At 41.9% G+C, this 18,881-nt stretch overlaps 1 protein-coding gene across 2 annotated transcripts; it reads left to right on the plus strand.

Moving 5' to 3' along the window:
* The first annotated feature begins 1,267 nt into the window (after window positions 1-1,267).
* LOC100192944 (alpha/beta-Hydrolases superfamily protein) lies at window positions 1,268-6,915 on the plus strand. Of its 2 annotated transcripts, none has more exons than NM_001138124.1 (8): window positions 1,268-1,588; window positions 3,494-3,529; window positions 3,622-3,700; window positions 3,824-3,878; window positions 3,953-4,069; window positions 5,349-5,513; window positions 5,878-6,133; window positions 6,443-6,867. In NM_001138124.1, the coding sequence occupies exons 1-8, from the start codon at window positions 1,336-1,338 to the stop codon at window positions 6,457-6,459; spliced, it is 978 nt and encodes a 325-aa protein (NP_001131596.1). In that variant the 5' UTR covers window positions 1,268-1,335; the 3' UTR covers window positions 6,460-6,867. The 2 variants fall into 2 exon arrangements, with proteins under 2 accessions (NP_001131596.1, XP_008667116.1); XM_008668894.4 differs by lacking the exon at window positions 1,268-1,588 and adding an exon at window positions 1,865-2,753 and having other exon boundaries at window positions 6,443-6,915.
* The last annotated feature ends 11,966 nt before the right edge of the window (window positions 6,916-18,881 follow it).

Genomic DNA, 18,881 nt, shown 5'->3' on the forward strand with positions numbered 1-18,881 from the left:
CTCAGGATCTAAAAAGTGACGGATTCCTACTATTACAACGACTCAACCGATTATGTGTTTATGTTGATTTTGGATGGTTTTTGCCCCAACGAATTTTATAGAAGCTGGCTGAAAAGCTGAGCGTTTGGCAGTACGCAGCATCTTTTGGTGGCCAGAAGCTTACAGAAGCCGAAATAAACAGGGCCTATGAGATGCACCCGGCTTTGTTCCTTAAATCCGGGTGTGACAACTTGCTCATTCGGAGTTCGATCCCCTTTCTTTCGGGTATCTAGCTCTTTAGGTACATGCGAACCGTACTCGTGAAGCATCAGTGCTCCTTCTGCGTTAGGTGCGCACAGATAGCGCTCTTGTGCTGTATTTTCCAGGATCTTTTCCTGTTTCAGTTGTCATCCTTCTTGGTGGAACTCGTTCTGCCTAGATGCGACCTAATGGTACACCTTGCTAGGCGAACTGTCGGGGGCCATCAGGGAGCCCATGGAGCATTTCTGTGCTTATAGGAACCATTGGATATCTATCTCCGACAAGATTGACTCATTTTTTTACTGTTATGTCTTCTCTCAGAATATATACACATTTTTGTATGTGTATAATTATATATGTATAAATATATGTATATGATATATATTTATACTACTCTATTAAGAATATAATGTATACATAAGGTGCTATCATACCTTCACCCTCCATGCTGATACTTTAGACCTGCCCCACGCGAATGGTTTTCCCGCCTCACGCGTCCGTACCGTGCCCTATGGGTCCCACGCCTAGCGCCCGCGTATCGCTCTCTCAGCTACTGCCCTGTGAACCCCACCGCCCACGCAGCTACCACACCGCGCAAAAAGTAGTACAGAGCGAGCACTCGAAGCCACATCCCTTGCTCCAAAAAATTGGAACTAACCATAAAACAACATGTATCTTAGTGTTTATAAATAAAATAATAATTATATTCAAATAAATATCTCAATACATATTTATATGATATATAATAATTGTAGTAAAATACGTACAATTGGCTAGTGTAAATATATATATATATATAATTATGTGTCCGCAGATTTATTTTACCTATGAAATAGGGGGTATGGTTAGCATATTGTAGTGTCACGGGTTTGAAACCCGTTGCCATCCCTAATTTTTACTCCACACCAGTGAAACACGACCCGCTGGCCGCTGGCCGCTGCCACGCTCCCACGCCCGAGCCCGAGCCCGGGACCACGAGGCAGCCAGAAGACGCGCGCGCCCCTCTCGGGTCTCGGCCGCGCCGTCGCGCTCACCAGGTCTCCACCATCACCAGAGTGGCGGCGCTCTCTCCTATCGCGGCGAGCGACGGCGGCGATGGGAGGAGGGGAGATGGCGGGGTGGCTGAAGGCACTGGCGTACAGCGCCGGGGGCGTAGCGGTGGCCGGCCTAGCGGCGTTGGTTGCGCTGCAGGAGCGCCTCGTCTACGTGCCCGTGCTCCCGGGTCTGGCGCGCTCGTACCCCATCACGCCCGCCCGCCTCGGCCTCATCTACGAGGATGTCTGGCTCCGTGCCGCGGACGGCGTGCGGCTCCACTCCTGGTTCATCCGTCACTCCCCCAGCTACCGAGGTTAGCGCCAGCACCCTCACCGTCGTCTTCTGTATTCAATCCTCCCATGCGCTCTTTGCTTGCGTCTTCGTCTCCTTCCCTGTGAACCATGGCTGCTGCTCTCCAGATGTGCTAGGCAGTATTTTGGTAGTATTTGATCTCCCGACCGGTGGATCTCTTCGTGGTTAGGTTATAGCCTTATAGGACTCTAATTTGATTCGTGTCAGACTAGATGCGTGACGTCGAAGTTACTTCAGCCCTTACATTCCTTGATCGAGAATTGGGTTGGTCTATGCTGGTTGTGTTCAGATTATACATTAAGGACATACTTTCTGCCAGCGACTTTAGCTACTTTTATGCTCTTGTAGACAGCTGGCTCACCTGTGACCTCTAGGGTTTCTAGGTTATGATGCACAGATTTCCGCAGTCCAGCATAAGGATTGCTCATTGGAGCTGATAGCTAGCCTAGGTGAAAATTTAGCTGGACGAACCAGCGTTAGGATGATTCATTAGAAGTTACTCGGTGGTTTATGTGGTGCTCAGTATTTGTTTCATTTTGCTGTTGAACGCCATGTAAACTGCTATAGTGCCTAAGGCCCTTTCATGTTTAGTTTTTTGTTGTTATCTCTATGATTATTATCAATTCTTGTTGTGCATTTTGCCATTAGTTTTTTATTTGTTGGATTAGGTTTCCACCATATGTTTAAAAAGATGTGCTGATTAGAAAGTGTAACTAGTAAGCTTTTCTATGATGTGTTGATATGTCATAACATGCTTGATTTCCCAAAGAATTCACATTAACAAAATGGGTTGGAAGCAAGCAGCTATAGGATATATTTGACAATCACTGGTGTTTTGTGGGTGGCAAAAATGGCAAACGCCACCTCTAGACATCGTTCAGTTCCACGAGAAGGGACCAACACTGACCTTAGCTTCTCCTGATCAACTCAGAAAGTTCACTGCTTGGCGCATAGTAGCAAGCAGACACTGTCCAGCTAGCTGCACGTTAAAGTTTACTTGCATGCAGGGTCTGATTGGCTTGGAGCCGGCAAAGGCTATCTTGAGCCAGGTGTTGGGTTTTGGAGCCCTAGGGTAGGGATGGATGCCTGTCCAAGTTGTCTGGCACCAGGGCTCCAATCAAACAGCCCCGCAATACTGGTGTATTCAAGTGAGATTGGTCAAGATAGTAAGTATGCAAAGAACCGTAGAAGCTAGCTTGCATGTTCGTTATCTTGATAGTCATATCTGTAACTGTGTGCCACCATTTACTAACTGAATTTGTCCACATACTAAACTAGTCGTGTGACTCGTGTTCTTGTCTTTTTGATTGAATGCATCGTGTGCTGGTCTTTTTAGTTACTTATTATGTGTTTGGTTTGGAGTCAAAATAGGATGGGATAGGGTCATCCCTAATTTAGGGGCAGGGTCATCCTTAAGAGTCACTACTGTTTTTGTTTGGTTGAAGGGATAAACTTGGATGGAACCAACCCAGTTTTTATTTGGATGGTGGTTTTGTCACTTGTTGGGAGGCAACATGATTTTTTCAGCACCGCGACAGGGGCGGGGGCGACTTCATCCGCTCGTTTTTTGGGGATGGTGCCGCCACCGAAAAATGGTCTAGGGTTCAACTCGCCCCTGCTTGACCCTCATCCAAACATGACTAAAATTGTGGCCGCCTCGTTCCGTTCCTCTTTGTCCATTCAACCAAACGCACCATTAGTCAGCATGACCTAGCAAAAGGAGTTACTATTTTGATTGTTATGGGAGCCACCAGCACTGGGTCTGTCTTTTTTTGGTAATTAGGGACTTGTGGCACTTAATTGTTCTGTCCTCTAATCCCACTCCATTTCCTTGGCGCGCTTATCTTTTTTTTACTCCTTTTATGCCTACTTCATTGAATCTTTATGGTATGTTTTTCTGATGCAGGTCCAACCATTCTGTTCTTCCAAGAAAATGCTGGCAGTATCCTTTTCCCCCTATGTACATATAAACCATACATTATATGATGGTTCAAATTTTATCATACTCATTCTGTTAAATCCTTTACTATTTAGACATCGCTCACCGTTTGGAATTTGTTCGACTAATGATGCAGCGACTACAGTGCAATGTTTTTATGCTTTCTTATAGAGGGTATGCTATTTCGTACTTCTATTATATTTGTACCGTTCAAACTTGTAGCTCTCAATACTTTGTGGGTTCAAACATTCTTATTTTCTTCATTTGTGATACATCTAAACCTGATTTTCTTTGTAGGTATGGTGAGAGTGATGGTTATCCTTCTCAGAAAGGGATCACATATGATGCACAGGTCTGTTAGTTCCTTCATGTTTTACTTCACTGATTTCTCTTGTTCCCAATTCTTACAGATATCCTGTTTACTAGGCTGCACTTGACCATCTAGCTCAGAGGAATGACATCGACACAACCAGGATAGTTATCTTTGGAAGATCTTTAGGAGGTGCTGTTGGAGCAGTTCTTGCCAAAAACAATCCTGACAAGGTAATCAATTTATCCAATATGTTACTCATATTGCTGCAGGAAAGTGAGAAATAGACTCTATTCCTTGTGCTATTGGACGGATGGCATTCCTATCCCTATACTGAACTTTATTTTAATGCCAGTCTAAGTAACTCGTGAAGCAGCATGAGCATGTCCACGAATTAGACTTACATGTTCCGTGGAATCATGATGAGGATGATTCTTTCTAATATTATCCTACCAAAGGTCAATTTAAAAGATAGACAAGCTTTGCTTAAGTTTGATAATTAGTGGAGCTGTGTAACATACTGATCCCCAGCCCCCACCATCCCTGTAATTTCTGCTCCCCATCTTACGCTAAGATCAGTGATGAGAATTTTTGGGGGAAAGGGTGTGAAAATCAGGAACAAGGTTGATCATGTTTGTTACTCCATTCCAAATTATAAAACATTTTGGTATTTGTAAATACTTTGTATCTAGAGTCTAGACACAGACATAGCTTATATCTTGGTGCGTGGCAAAAGCTATAAACTAGAAAATCCAAAACATAATATAATTTGGAAAGGGTGCTAATTTACTATGCTCGACTTATAATGTTGACAGCTTGGATCAGGTATCCAAGCTCTCTTAAAATAACACTATAGTCACTACCAGCCCTTACATACTATACTTAAAATAACACTGTAGTCACTACCAGCCCTTACATACTATACAAAACTTGGTGTCCTTGCTATCTGTTGTGAATTGTGACAACCAAGGGGCGAACTTCCAACTTCTTCATTCTTGTTCTAGCTATGTAGTGAGAAAAATGATCTTTCTAATAGACTGGTGTTTTCAAGTCGGACGACTTGCTGGTCGTTCTGGCTGACCAACTAGGTCGATTAATCGTGATTAAGTCGGACGACTTGGGCGATTAATCCTAATTGGTCCAAACCAACTTGGACGGTTAATCACATTATAATGAATAATGCTGATAATGAATAATGGCACATTATGGTGTTTAAGGGAAGAATTTTTTAAGGTATAGCATGGGAGACAAGGTCTCACTTTTTTGGGAAAAGAAATAGAACCTAGATTATTCACACCCCCATTCCATCCAGATTTACTACCATTATCATAGCATGGGAGACAAGGTCTCACTTTCACCTAGCAGCGGTTAGGACTTAAGAGTATATTATTTGAACTTGTGTGACTAGTTCATCAAGATTTAATCTATGTTATAGTATGATTTACTTATATTTGGGTTCAGTTATTCTTTTGAAATTAAGGAAAACGTTATGTGAATTGCTCCGTGTTGCAGGTGGCCACTCTAATACTGGAAAATACATTTACATCCATACTGGATATGGCTGGTATTATGCTTCCCTTCTTAAGATGGTTCATAGGCGGGAGCTCTTCTAAAGGTCCAAAACTTTTAAACTGTGTTGTTCGCTCTCCATGGAATACACTTGATATTGTTGGAGAGGTGAGCTTTTGGTGGTTTGAATTAACTTTCTGTGTCTCTGTTTTGTGCTTTGATTACCATTTTCTTATTATTTTGGTTGCAGTTGAACATTAGGATGTAGGTAACATATTTCTTACAAAAGGTTGGATAGCATATTAGCATGTATTAGTTTATGTTCGCTCCTTTCCCCTTTGGCCCGTGTGTTTGAAATTTATAAGTTCCAACCTAGATTGAATCGCTACATAGTTCAGCATCCAACCACAGGTTTCTAAGTATTTAGAGCCTCAAAACGTTGCATCTGCTCATCTTCATCTTTTTTTTGTTCTTTAATTCGAGGACTTACTGGTGTGTGCTATTCCTTTGCCTGAGTTCATGTTCATCGCAGGTCAAACAACCCATTCTCTTCCTTTCTGGATTGCAAGATGAACTAGTCCCCCCTCCACACATGAAGATGTTATATGACAAAGCTTCTGATCATAACAGAAATTGCAGATTTGTTGATTTTCCTAGTGGTATGCATATGGATACCTGGATGTCTGGAGGGGACCGCTACTGGAGGACAATCCAATTGTTCTTGGATCAATACGCTCCTGGAGTGCAGAATCATGATGCCAGCTTCAAAAGTGAAATTACCGAGGATGGTAATTTAATGCCTTAATTTATTTTTTCCCCAAATTTTTGTCACTTTTATCGTGTTTGCATCTTTTTGCTTTTGAGATGGGGCTAGTTTATTTTTGAAGTAAATTGCTCACTGCAGTGGACTTTCCTAGATAGATTCAGTAACAGTTTTATGTTTGTGTTCTCATTGTTTTGAGGACCTTCTGCAATTTCAGTAATGTTTGCTAGGATTCACTAGTGCATTTATGTCATATTTTGGAACGAATTACTGTTCATGATGTTGATTCTAAATGTTGATGTTGTGTTTTCTTGTTTCTGATGAATCTCTCTAGATGAAGCTGCTGATTGACTGGAAAATCTGGATCGGACTTTTTCCAAATTTCTGTTTCCTGATGTTGCTGCAATTTGTCACCAATGAACTGAAACTCACCGCAAACAATTAATTCAGGCAATTATTCTGCTCCATTGTACCTGAAGCAACCGAAGTTGTGAATATTTTTCGAGGATATTCTCCACCATGCTCTGCCGCTACATTTGCCCCTGGAACTTAAGTTATTTGCCCATGAACCGAATATATATCCTCTTGATTGAATGTATGAATGATATTTTTTTTCTCCTTTGCTAGTATTTGGAACATTCCTAAAAATGTGGCTGTATGACAGCCCGATAGATAGGCTGTAAGCTCATTGGCTGAACTATTTGGTTTTGTGATTTTGATTGTTTCCTTTTTCGATGTTAAAGCATCTAGACCTTTAATATGTTTGGATGACACAAGATTATTGTGATTAATGTATGTTTTGCAGAAGTGTTGAAGTTAGGCCCTGTTTCAATCTCACAGGATAATTTTTAGCTTCCTGCTAAATTTTAGCCATATAAATTGAAGTGATAAAGTTTAGCTCCTTGGGGTGTTTGGACTACTCTAATAAAGTTTAGCACATTGGAATAAAAAGACACATATGCCCCTAATGCGGAGAGAGAGAATGAGGTTGGAGGGTATGAGTGGAAAATGGGGTTCCCTGGCCCACGTTTAGCTACTTTTAGCACCCTTTGAGCAGCTTATGAGATAATAGGTGCTAAATTTTATCACACCACTATTAACTCTCCTGTTTAGATCACTAAATGACTAAAAATAGCTAAAAATAAGCTGATAAAGTATATCTAGTGGGATTGAAACAAGGCCTTAAATGATGATAATGATTGTTCGGACAATCATTTTCATGCCTTCTAATAATGAAATTTATTTTTTAAGAATGACAAGAACGGGTGATAAAATTAATGAAAGGCTAGTTTTAAGTGTCAATTGAAGTTAGAGAAATACTTATGTTAGTAGTTTAGTACTTGGGTGTGTTTGAATGCACTAGAACTAATAGTTATTTTAGCTAGAAATATTCAAACACTCAGCTAATACCCTAGCTAATAGTTCAACTATTAGTTATTTTTAGTAAATTAGTTAATAGTTAGAGCTATTTGTTGGCTAGCTATTTTCACTAGTAATTTTGTAGCTAACTAACTATTAGCTCTAGTGCATTTAAACATCTCCTTATGTGTTTGGTGTGGTGTATATTTGTCAAACTTAGGACTAAGTAGCTTAGTGGATGGCCTAAAAATCTTTTGGAATAAAGCCTATACAAACATTTTGACTTATAAATGAATTGAGGGGGTCAAGTGGGCATCAGACCATTAAGCACGGTTTGGCACCACACGTGGAAATTCCAGAAGTGAGGGATCATCGGACCTTGGAGACCCGCATGATGCGCAAATAGTACTTCTCTGTTGGACCATTGCATTCTGATCTGACGTATTTTAAAATGGGTACCAGAAGAATTTGGCGCATCGGATTGTGGCCCTATAGGAGTATAGGGTGTTGTTGGACCATACTGATAGAATCCAGATGGTGAATAAGCTACAAAATCATACTATAACTCATAAAAGTTACTAAAGCAAAGATTGAATTATACCAAAAAATACGTTTTAAGCAATTATTTAACGCCAACATTAGTCGCTCTATGTAAGTCCCTAAACAATTATAGTAGCTCGATTTCTAGTCTATATTTGTTGATGCAAGCTACTTAGCAGGTGATGTCAATCAAATGCAACTATCGTCGGTTGCAATATACACAAGTCTAGTCTAGTTGAGCATGTCATACAACAAGAAGATAAATGTAATTGCAAGTGTGACTATAATAAGCAAACCACACGAAACAAGAAATAATACAACATATATCCTCGAGGTTCATTTGCTTATCGTTATCTTACGTTCTCGTTGTGATGAGTCTATGCCACATGGTTCACACACTAATTGACATTACATGTAAAGCCTACAATAACGACATGTTTGGCATAGCTCTAGAGCAGAACTTCAAGGAGGAGCTCGAAAGAGCTTGTCAAACACCCTAACTCCAGAGTTGCAAACTCCATGTAGTTTTTAGAGCTGTAGTTCAGATTTTGGAGTACCTCTTTTGCTGCTCCGAACACTCTAAAAAGCAACCTCGACGTGGAGTTTAGAGTTATTTATCCGTCACTGCTACTGGTTGAGACAACAATTTAAAATCTAGAGCAGAGCTCCTCCACCCAGAGTTTTAGAGTTAAGTTGTTCTGAAGTGGAGCAGAGCCATACCAAACACACCCTAAGAGCGCCATAAGAACCATACTAGAGGGCACTCAAGGTAGTCACAATTTTACTATAGTTGCTCTTCATAAATCTCTCATGGGGAATGAGTACAAAAGCCTCTCATAATCGATGATTGGAGCCAACAACAATCACCATAGCTGCTCAATGATCTTTTGCTGCCTCTAAGTCGTCTAGGTGGCGACAACCACTATGAGTAACATGAATTCTGTAGCTCAAGACGATCACTAGTGTTACTAGATGCAACAACTCAATATAAATCACTTGCAATCTTTGGATGAATCAATATCTTACACTCACTAAGGTGTTTATCAGGTTGGGAAGCAAACATATCTATCCATAAACAAGGTTTACTTATAAGACCTCAAGATGTAAAGAGCCATTGAACCCTTTACTGTAGAAAAGTCGGAGATGTATGGCCGTCTGACACCACCCATAAGACCATACCTCATGGGTCTGATGCCTTGTGAGCTTGCCACATGTACTAGCCATTTGAAAATGGTTGTTGTCGTCCCAACAACAAATAATTATGTATGACACAATATTGTTAGTGTAAGTGCAATCAACCCTAATTAAGGGTTTTGGTGATTAATGACAAAACAAACTGAGATTCTAACAAGTTTGCTCCTAGCATGTACACAGTAATTCTACAGATAGGAGAAGCACAGATCTTACGAGCATAAAAATATAAAGCACAGTGGATTTAAAATTCCACATCAAATGGCGTGCTCCAAGTGCTTAGAAACAACGGCGGTGCTAAATTTATTATTCTTGAGTCATAGGAATCGCCGTGCAATTAAGAGGGATCCGCGACGGTTAAGTAAGTTGTGCAATAAGCCAAGTTCAAAATCCTTTGAAAACATCTTGGAGAACATTTTTCCAGATCATGAATGCCCTTGAGAAAAACAAATTTTACTTCCCACAAAGACTCCACTTTTGTTCTCTTCAAAATACTCAAAATTTGGTTTCAGCCCTGAAAACCGGTTCAACCGGTTTTGGGACTGTTCCCCTGCCATCTCTGCTCTGACCTGTCTGACAGTCAGAGCTGTCAGAAAAGTCGCTGCAGATATTTTTTGAAAACCGGTTCAACCAAAATTTTTCCTTACTCGCCGGTTTTGAAACCGGTCGAGTCTCCGGCTGAGTAGCTCAGTGGACCGGGATCCCCCTGGTAGAAACCGGTTCAACCGGTCTGAAAACCGGTTCAACCGGTTTTTACTTGTTTTCTCCCAACGGCTGTCAGCTTTTGGGGGATCCTTTATATACCCCCTCACACTCTCTCTCTCTCTCTCATTTACTCCTGCCTCTCCCACGAATTCTTGGCTGACCAACCTTCAATCAAGTGCATTCATTTCACCTTTCACACCCACAATCGCATCTCCTTCAATCATTTGAAGGACCCTTGGTGTGAGGTGAGCTCGATCGAACACACTGTCAATTTCATCTCGATTCTCCCATTCTCTTTGTTCTTGAGCTCGTTGCAAACTTAACCTTGTGCGGATTTGTTAGTCTTGGAACCTCGTGTTCCTTGACGGTTAGAGGTTGCTTGGGAGTCTCCAAATTTGTGGACGACCCCAAGAAGTTTGTATCACCCGCTCTTTGAGCTGATTTGAGAAGAGATTGCCTTGACCTTTGTGGTCGGCTTGTGGAGGATTAGGGTTGGAAAAGACCTGGCCCTTTGTGGGTTCCTCAATGAGGAGTAGGACACCTTTGTGGTGGTTGCCGAACCTCGGGTTATATCGCGTGTTCTTGTTAAGCGCTTTATATTCGGTGGTTGGTTCATATTATTCATTCGAGTAGATTTTGTGTAGGGCAAGTCTTTAGCTATATTCTTCACTACTTCGTATTTGTTTAACAGATTATCTAATTTAAGTTGAGCAGGTTCAAACTTGTTCAGTTGTAATTAAAATCGACTGAACCGGTTTGCACCAGTGCAACTTTAATTTAACCTATCTCGAAGTTTTTAGTGAAAATTTTCAGGTGTAGCCTATTCACCCCCCCCCCTCTAGGCTACTTTCAATTGGTATCAGATCTTCGTACCTCGTTTTACGCTTAACCGCGTGAGGAAACGATCATGTCTACACAACGGGACCATGTGGAACCTCTCTTCGAGGAAATCCCCATCACATCTTCCGGTGAGGAAGTGGACCCCAAGGTCCTCGACCTCGCCATGAAGATTGCCGAGAGAATGTTCCTCAAAATGAAAGAGGAAGATGCTAAGAAAAAGGCCGAAGAAGAAGAATCAAGAAGAAAGGCCGAAGAAGATAAAGGTAAGGGAGCATTTGATTACAATGACGATCTAGTGGATCTTTTGGTGTCTAAGGTATTGAGCAAGGTAAGTCTCAACACCGAAGGATCATCTACCAAAAGCAAAGGTAACGAATTTAGCAAAGTTCAATTCGATTACTCTAGAAATTATATTCCCAACTTCTCTTCCGCCCCACTTGGAAAGTTACCAACTCTTAGTGAGTTGAACTATGACGAGTGGGCCGACAAGATGAAGTCGCATTTAATCGGTGTGCATCCTAGTCTTTGGGAGATTGTTAATGTAGGTATGTATAAGCCCGCCCAAGGAGAAGAGATGACTCCAGAAATGATGCAAGAGGTTCATCGCAATGCTCAAGCAGTGAGCATAATTAAAGGAAGTCTTTGTCCGGAAGAATACCGGAAAGTTCAAGGAAGAGAGGATGCCCGTGACATTTGGAATATTCTTAAAATGTCACATGAAGGAGATCCCAAAGCTAAGAGACATAGAGTTGAAGCTTTGGAAAGTGAGCTTGCAAGATATGATTGGACAAAGGGTGAATCGCTTCAATCACTCTTTGATCGGTTGATGGTGTTGGTCAACAAAATAAGAGTACTTGGGAGTGAAGATTGGAGTGACTCCAAGGTCACAAGATTATTCATGAGAGCATATAAAGAAAAGGATAAGAGTCTTGCAAGGATGATAAGGGATCGTGATGACTACGAGGATATGACGCCTCATCAATTATTTGCAAAAATTCAACAACACGAGTCCGAAGAAGCCCCCATCAAGACAAGAGACTCTCATGCCTTGATCACAAATGAACAAGACAACCCCAAGAAGAACAAAGACCACAAAGCAAAGAAAGTGGTCGAGACCTCAAGTGATGAAGATAGCTCAAGTGATGAAGACACAACTATGTTCATCAAAACATTCAAGAAATTTGTAAGGAAGAATGACAAGTTCCAAAGGAAAGGAAAGAAGAGGGCATGCTATGAATGTGGTCAAACCGGTCATTTCATAGCGGATTGTCCTAACAAGAAGGAACAAGAAGCCAAGAAGGAATACAAGAAGGACAAGTTTAAAAAGGGAGGCAAGACCAAGGGATACTTCAAGAAGAAGAAATATGGTCAAGCCCATATTGGTGAAGAATGGAACTCCGATGAAGAGAGTTCTAGCTCCGAGGAAGAGGAAGTGTTGGCAAACGTGGCCATCCAATCTACGTCAAGCGCGCAACTCTTCACCAACCTACAAGACGACTCCTACACTCCAACTTGCCTCATGGCAAAGGGAGATAAGGTAACCTTATTTAGTAATGATTTTCCAAATGATGATGATGATGAACAAATTGCCATGAAAAATAAAATGATTAAAGAATTTGGCTTGAATGGATACAATGTTATCACCAAATTAATGGAGAAGCTAGATAAAAGAAAAGCAACTCTTGATGCTCAAGAAGACTTGCTTATCCTTAAAAAGGAAAGAAACCTAGAGCTTCAAGAGTTGATTCACAATAAAGATGAAATGCTAGATGTCTTGACTAAGGAAGTCTCTTTAGTCAAGATAACTATAGAGAATAAAGATAAAGAAGTAATTAATATGAAAACCTCTATAGCTAATCTTGCAAATGAAAAGAATGCACTTGAAACAAGCATGTTAAGCTTGAATGTTCAAAATCAAGAGCTTCAAGTGCAACTTGAAAATTGCAAGAACATCAATGCCTCATCTTTAGTAATTGAATCTAAGTCTAGCTCCTCAAATGATAATTTTTGCAAACATTGTGCCAAATATCATGCTTCTTGTTGTCTAACTAACCATGCAAGGAAGAATAGCTCACAGGTGAAGGTCAAAGGAATTTTGAAAAGATGCTCTAGCAATGATGGGTTAAAGAAAGTTGAACCCAAGTACTAGTCCCTAAAGCCCAACAATGGAAGAAGGGGGCTTGGGTTCAACTCATCCAAAGAAAACCCTAGCACAGTGCATAAGGGGTGGAAATTCCCCAAGTTCATAGAGGGAACCACCCTATATGATGCCTTGGGGAGGATTCACTTCTCAAATGACAAGTCACATCAAGTTAAGGTAAACTTGAGTTCCACAAAGAGTAAGATGAAGGAAGTGGGATCCTCAAGTGGACAACAATTTAATGCTCCTATTTCTCACTCTTATCTTTGTGATTATATGTTGACCTGTGATTTAGGGAAATTGGTTGTCAAATATGTGGGTGCCTACACTAAAAGAAAAGTCATGAAAAGAAGTGTGTGGGTACCCAAGGCTATAACTAACACTGTAGGACCCAATTCAATTTGGGTACCTAAAAGCATAGCCTAAACTTGTTTTGCAGGTCTACTCCTCTGGTGGGTCAAGTTGGGTGCTTGACAGTGGATGTACAAATCATATGACCGGGGAGGAAGACATGTTTCATTCATTGCAACTAACTCAAGAAGCACAAGAAATTGTGTTTGGAGATAGTGGCAAGAGTAAGGTGATTGGTATTGGTAAAATTCCTATCTCTGACCAACAATCACTTTCAAATGTTTTATTGGTAGATTCTTTAAGCTATAATTTGTTGTCTGTTTCACAACTTTGTGGAATGGGTTATAATTGTTTATTCTCTGATGTGGATGTGAAGATCCTTAGAAGGGAGGACTTCTCAGTTGCCTTTACGGGTCGCTTGAAGGGCAAACTTTATCTTGTTGATTTCACAACAAGTAAAGTAACGCCTGAGACTTGTTTAGTGGCAAAGTCCGATAAGGGTTGGCTATGGCATCGCCGGTTAGCCCATGTCGGTATGAGGAATTTGGCCAAACTTCAAAAGGATAATCACATCATTGGACTAACAAATGTTGTATTTGAGAAAGATAGGGTTTGTGGCGCATGCCAAGCAGGAAAGCAACATGGAGTCCCACATCAATCAAAGAATGTGGTCACAACAAAGAGGCCATTAGAGCTCCTTCACATGGACCTCTTCGGACCTGTGGCTTACATTAGCATTGGTGGTAGTAAGTATGGTTTAGTCATTGTTGATGATTTTTCTCGATTCACCTGGGTTTTCTTTTTGAGTGATAAAGGTGAAACTCAAGAAATATTGAAGAAATTCATGAGAAGAGCTCAAAATCAAGAAAGTGAGAAGTGATAATGGGACGGAATTCAAGAACACAGGTGTCGAAGAATTCTTAGGCGAAGAAGGAATCAAACATGAGTTCTCGGTTCCTTACACTCCACAACAAAATGGTGTTGTGGAAAGAAAGAACCGAACTTTAATCGAAGCAGCTAGAACCATGTTGGATGAGTACAAGACACCTGACAACTTTTGGGCAGAGGCGGTCAACACCGCCTGTCATGCAATCAACCGTCTCTATCTTCACAAGATCTACAAAAAGACTGCTTATGAGCTTCTCACTGGTAACAAACCTAAAGTTGATTATTTTAGAGTATTTGGTTGTAAGTGTTTTATTCTTAACAAGAAAGTCAAGAGCTCAAAGTTTGCTCCTAGAGTGGACGAGGGCTTCTTGCTTGGTTATGCATCAAATGCGCATGGATATCGTGTTTTCAACAATACCACCGGTCTTGTTGAAATAGCGATAGACATGACATTTGATGAGTCTAATGGCTCGCAAGGGCATGTTTCTAATGACACTGCAGGAAATGAAGAACTACCTTGTGAGGCCATAAAGAAACTTGCAATAGGTGAAGTGAGACCTCAAGAGAAGGATGATGAAGTTGATCTTCCCCCTGGCCACGCCCCTGTGATTCGAGGGTTGGTCCTCCACCGGGCGGAGGCTCGGCGTGCTGGCAATGAGCCAGTAACTGATTTCACTGCCAGTGGAGGTTCTGCTCTCCTTCAGGATCTCCGTTTCCAGAATCCTGCATTGCGCATTCGCGATGCCAGGATTGATGGAAACCGCTTTTGGACGCTTCATCATGTGGATTTTTATAATTCCGTGATTCTCCCCAAGAAACATCAACCTATTATGCTTCAACGCTATATCAACTGGGAAGGTTGTGAGACCATTGGGGACCCAGAGATGACACATGCATTGAGGGCCTGTGAAAGCAAAAAGATGAAGAGTATCATGACATTCCAATATGATTGGAATGATGAAGTCATTGCCCAATTCTACTCAACTTTGTGGATCAAGCCAGCTGACGAGAAGAGTCCATACAACTATCCTTATCTGAACTTCTACATTGAAGGCAGTTGGTATAAGGTGAGCTACCGTCGGTTTGCTCACATTCTTGGTTTTACTGACAATGATATCTCTGGCGATAAGATCAAGATACATGATTTCCACCAGCCTACTAGAGATGAAGCCAAAGATCTTCATCTTTCTGAGTCTGGGAAGTATTGGGAGTCTACAAACATGCATAAGTATTATCGATACATCAACTCCCTCAGCAGGATGACCCTCATTCCAAAAGGGGGTAATCAGATGAACATTCTTGGTGAGAGCAAGGTCTTGCTCTCATTCATGAAACCCAGCAGCTCAGAGAGTATAAATGTCTTTGATATGATTTGGCAGGAAATCATTCATGCTGCCTGCTTTCCATTGAAGGGATGTCTCCATGCTCCTTTTATCATGAAGATGATTGAGGTTGTGACCCAGTTTAAATTTGATAAAGGTACAAGACATCAATCATATATCCCTTTCTGGATTGATCCCAACAATCCAGCAGGGCGCCTAAGGAAAGCCCCTTCCAGCTCCCGTGCACATTCCTCTGCGGGTCCGTCTGCTGGTCCTGATGCTGCTGCTGCTGCTGCCGATGCCTCGCGTCCCTCCCCTGGCCGCGGATCTCCCACGCCACGTGGTCGTGGTCGTGGTCGAGGTCGTGGCCCAGGGATGGGTGCCCGCTTGGCCCACGGGTTTGTGGCATTTTTCTCCATGTGCCGGAACATTGCTGCGGATGTCCATGAGGTGGCAAGACGTCAGCGGGAGACTGACGACAACCTTCGTCGTCAAGCTTCCTCTTTGGGTACTCCCTTCGCCCCCCGATCGCCTGACGTGCCTCTCCATCCTCCTCCCCCGGAGATCAACGAGTGGCACCAGCAGGCATACGGGGTGCCTTTTATGACATCAGACGACGACGAAGAAGAAGAAGCTTATTTTGATGATCGTGAGCAGTTTGTCCCGCCTCCGTATCACGGGGATCCGGGTCAATCATCCTCTCACCCTCCGCCCCAGGATCCTTCTGGCAGTGCTCCTCCCCCGGATCAGTCTGGGGAAGAACACTTTGCCTCTCACCTGGCGCATCACTTGTTTGCTCCTCATCAGCCTCCTCCCAACTGGTGATCTTTGGATTTGCGTCTCTCTCTCTTTTTGGTTCTTGTTGCCAAAAGGGGGAGAAGGTTTATTAGACTGGCAGTACCTTTTATTTTTGTAATGAACAATCGGTTTGTAATAACTATTTGGTCTATCGTATGATGCATGCATGGCTCTGAAGCCATAAACATTTTTATGATGTGATGAGATGAGTTATCATTATTGTAATAGCAATAGTAATTTTTTATATCATATGCTATGCAATAATGAGCTTGAATGTGTAATTTTTACTCTTTCTATCTAATTATGTTTCATTCCTCATTGTTTTGTGTATGGTGTTGATTGTTCTCTCTCTCTAAATATGTTGCAAATTGACATATCAAGTCAATGTTAATATCGCAAAACTCATGCACATATTTAGGGGAGCTACACATACACAAAGGATTTTATCTCGCAAGTACTTGTAACTTTTAATTTTTATTTCTACTCCAGTTTGTTTTGGCATCAATCACCAAAAAGGGGGAGATTGTAAGTGCAATCAACCCTAATTAAGGGTTTTGGTGATTAATGACAAAACAAACTGAGATTCTAACAAGTTTGCTCCTAGCATATACACAGTAATTCTACAGACAGGAGAAGCACAGATCTTACGAGCATAAAAGTATAAAGCACAGTGAATTTAAAATTCCACATCAAATGGCGTGCTCCAAGTGCTTAGAAACAACGGCGGTGCTAAATTTATTATTCTTGAGTCATAGGAATCGCCGTGCAATTAAGAGGGATCCGCGACGGTTAAGTAAGTTGTGCAATGAGCCAAGTTCAAAATCCTTTGAAAACATCTTGGAGAACATTTTTCCAGATCATGAATGCCCTTGAGAAAAACAAATTTTACTTCCCATAAAGACTCCACTTTTGTTCTCTTCAAAATACTCAAAATTTGGTTTCAGCCCTGAAAACCGGTTCAACCGGTTTTGGGACTGTTCCCCTGCCATCGCTGCTCTGACCTGTCTGACAGTCAGAGCTGTCAGAAAAGTCGCTGCAGATATTTTTTGAAAACCGGTTCAGCCGAAATTTTTCCTTACTCAGCCGATTTTGAAACCGGTCGAGTCTCCGGCTGAGTAGCTCAGTGGACCGGGATCCCCCTGGTAGAAACCGGTTCAACCGGTTTTTACTTGTTTTCTCCCAACGGCTGCCAGCTTTTGGGGGATCCTTTATATACCCCCTCACACTCTCTCTCTCTCATTTACTCCTGCCTCTCCCACGAATTCTTGGCTGACCAACCTTCAATCAAGTGCATTCATTTCACCTTTCACACCCGCAATCGCATCTCCTTCAATCATTTGAAGGACCCTTGGTGTGAGGTGAGCTCGATCGAACACGCTGTCAATTTCATCTCGATTCTCTCATTCTCTTTGTTCTTGAGCTCGTTGCAAACTTAACCTTGTGCGGATTTGTTACTCTTGGAACCTCGTGTTCCTTGACGGTTAGAGGTTGCTTGGGAGTCTCCAAATTTGTGGACGACCCCAAGAAGTTTGTATCATCCGCTCTTTGAGCTGATTTGAGAAGAGATTGCCTTGACCTTTGTGGTCGGCTTGTGGAGGATTAGGGTTGGAAAAGACCCGGCCCTTTGTGGGTTCCTCAACGAGGAGTAGGACACCTTTGTGGTGGTTGCCGAACCTCGGGTTATATCGCGTGTTCTTGTTAAGCGCTTTATATTCGGTGGTTGGTTCATATTATTCATTCGAGTAGATTTTGTGTAGGGCAAGTCTTTAGCTATATTCTTCACTACTTCGTATTTGTTTAACAGATTATCTAATTTAAGTTGAGCAGGTTCAAACTTGTTTAGTTGTAATTAAAATCGACTGAACCGGTTTGCACCAGTGCAACTTTAATTTAACCTATCTCGAAGTTTTTAGTGAAAATTTTCAGGTGTAGCCTATTCACCCCCCCTCTAGGCTACTTTCAGTTAGTCCGACGCATGTCAAAACCAAAGTCTGCAGCAGCACAATGCCTTCTAGAGAGCGACCATAGTGTAGGAAACAGTGACGCCTAGGGGAGGGGAGGTAAATTAGGACTTCTAAAAACTTATTTCTAAACTAGGACACAAATAAATCCCTAGAACAAAACCTATGCAGATAAGCAATCTAGAATGAGTAAACTAAGTTTTGTCTAAGTGTTGCTATCTCTACCGCAAAACCTAAGTTATAATTCTAAGTATTCTAACTAGAAATAAGAGATTGAAACTTAAGTACTTAATGTAAATGCAGAAGGTAAAGAACAAGGGTAGAGATGCAAACTCTCATGGATGACACCGATATTTTTACTGAGGTATCCGGGACCATGCAAGGTCCCGACTAATCCTCGTTGGTGCCCCTAAGCAAAAGGTAGCACACGCAAGGGTCAAGCACCACAGTTTAGTAACTCCGTAGAGAACCACGGGCCTTCTCCACAGCGCAAGTGGTGCTCCACTTCCGGCTCCTCTCGGACGCTCCCCTCTGTCTCCACTATCGAGCTTCCGATCGAAACGTCGTGGGCCTCGTTCCCTTCGATACACGATGGTGGCCATGGCACAAACTCGGTTGTCACAGTCTCACAAGACTCTCGCCCCACTGGGTACAATTACAACGGCTCACACAAGAGCC

This window comes from Zea mays, chromosome 2 (assembly GCF_902167145.1).
Source record: "Zea mays cultivar B73 chromosome 2, Zm-B73-REFERENCE-NAM-5.0, whole genome shotgun sequence".
Taxonomy (NCBI): domain Eukaryota; kingdom Viridiplantae; phylum Streptophyta; class Magnoliopsida; order Poales; family Poaceae; genus Zea; species Zea mays.

Coding starts and splice junctions, on each gene's coding strand:
- LOC100192944 (NM_001138124.1), top strand. CDS start 1,336: ATGGGAGGAGGGGAGATGGCGGGGTGGCTGAAGGCACTGGCGTACAGC. Junction 1,589..3,493: donor TCACTCCCCCAGCTACCGAG/GTTAGCGCCAGC, acceptor TTTCTGATGCAG/GTCCAACCATTCTGTTCTTC. Junction 4,070..5,348: donor CCAAAAACAATCCTGACAAG/GTAATCAATTTA, acceptor TCCGTGTTGCAG/GTGGCCACTCTAATACTGGA.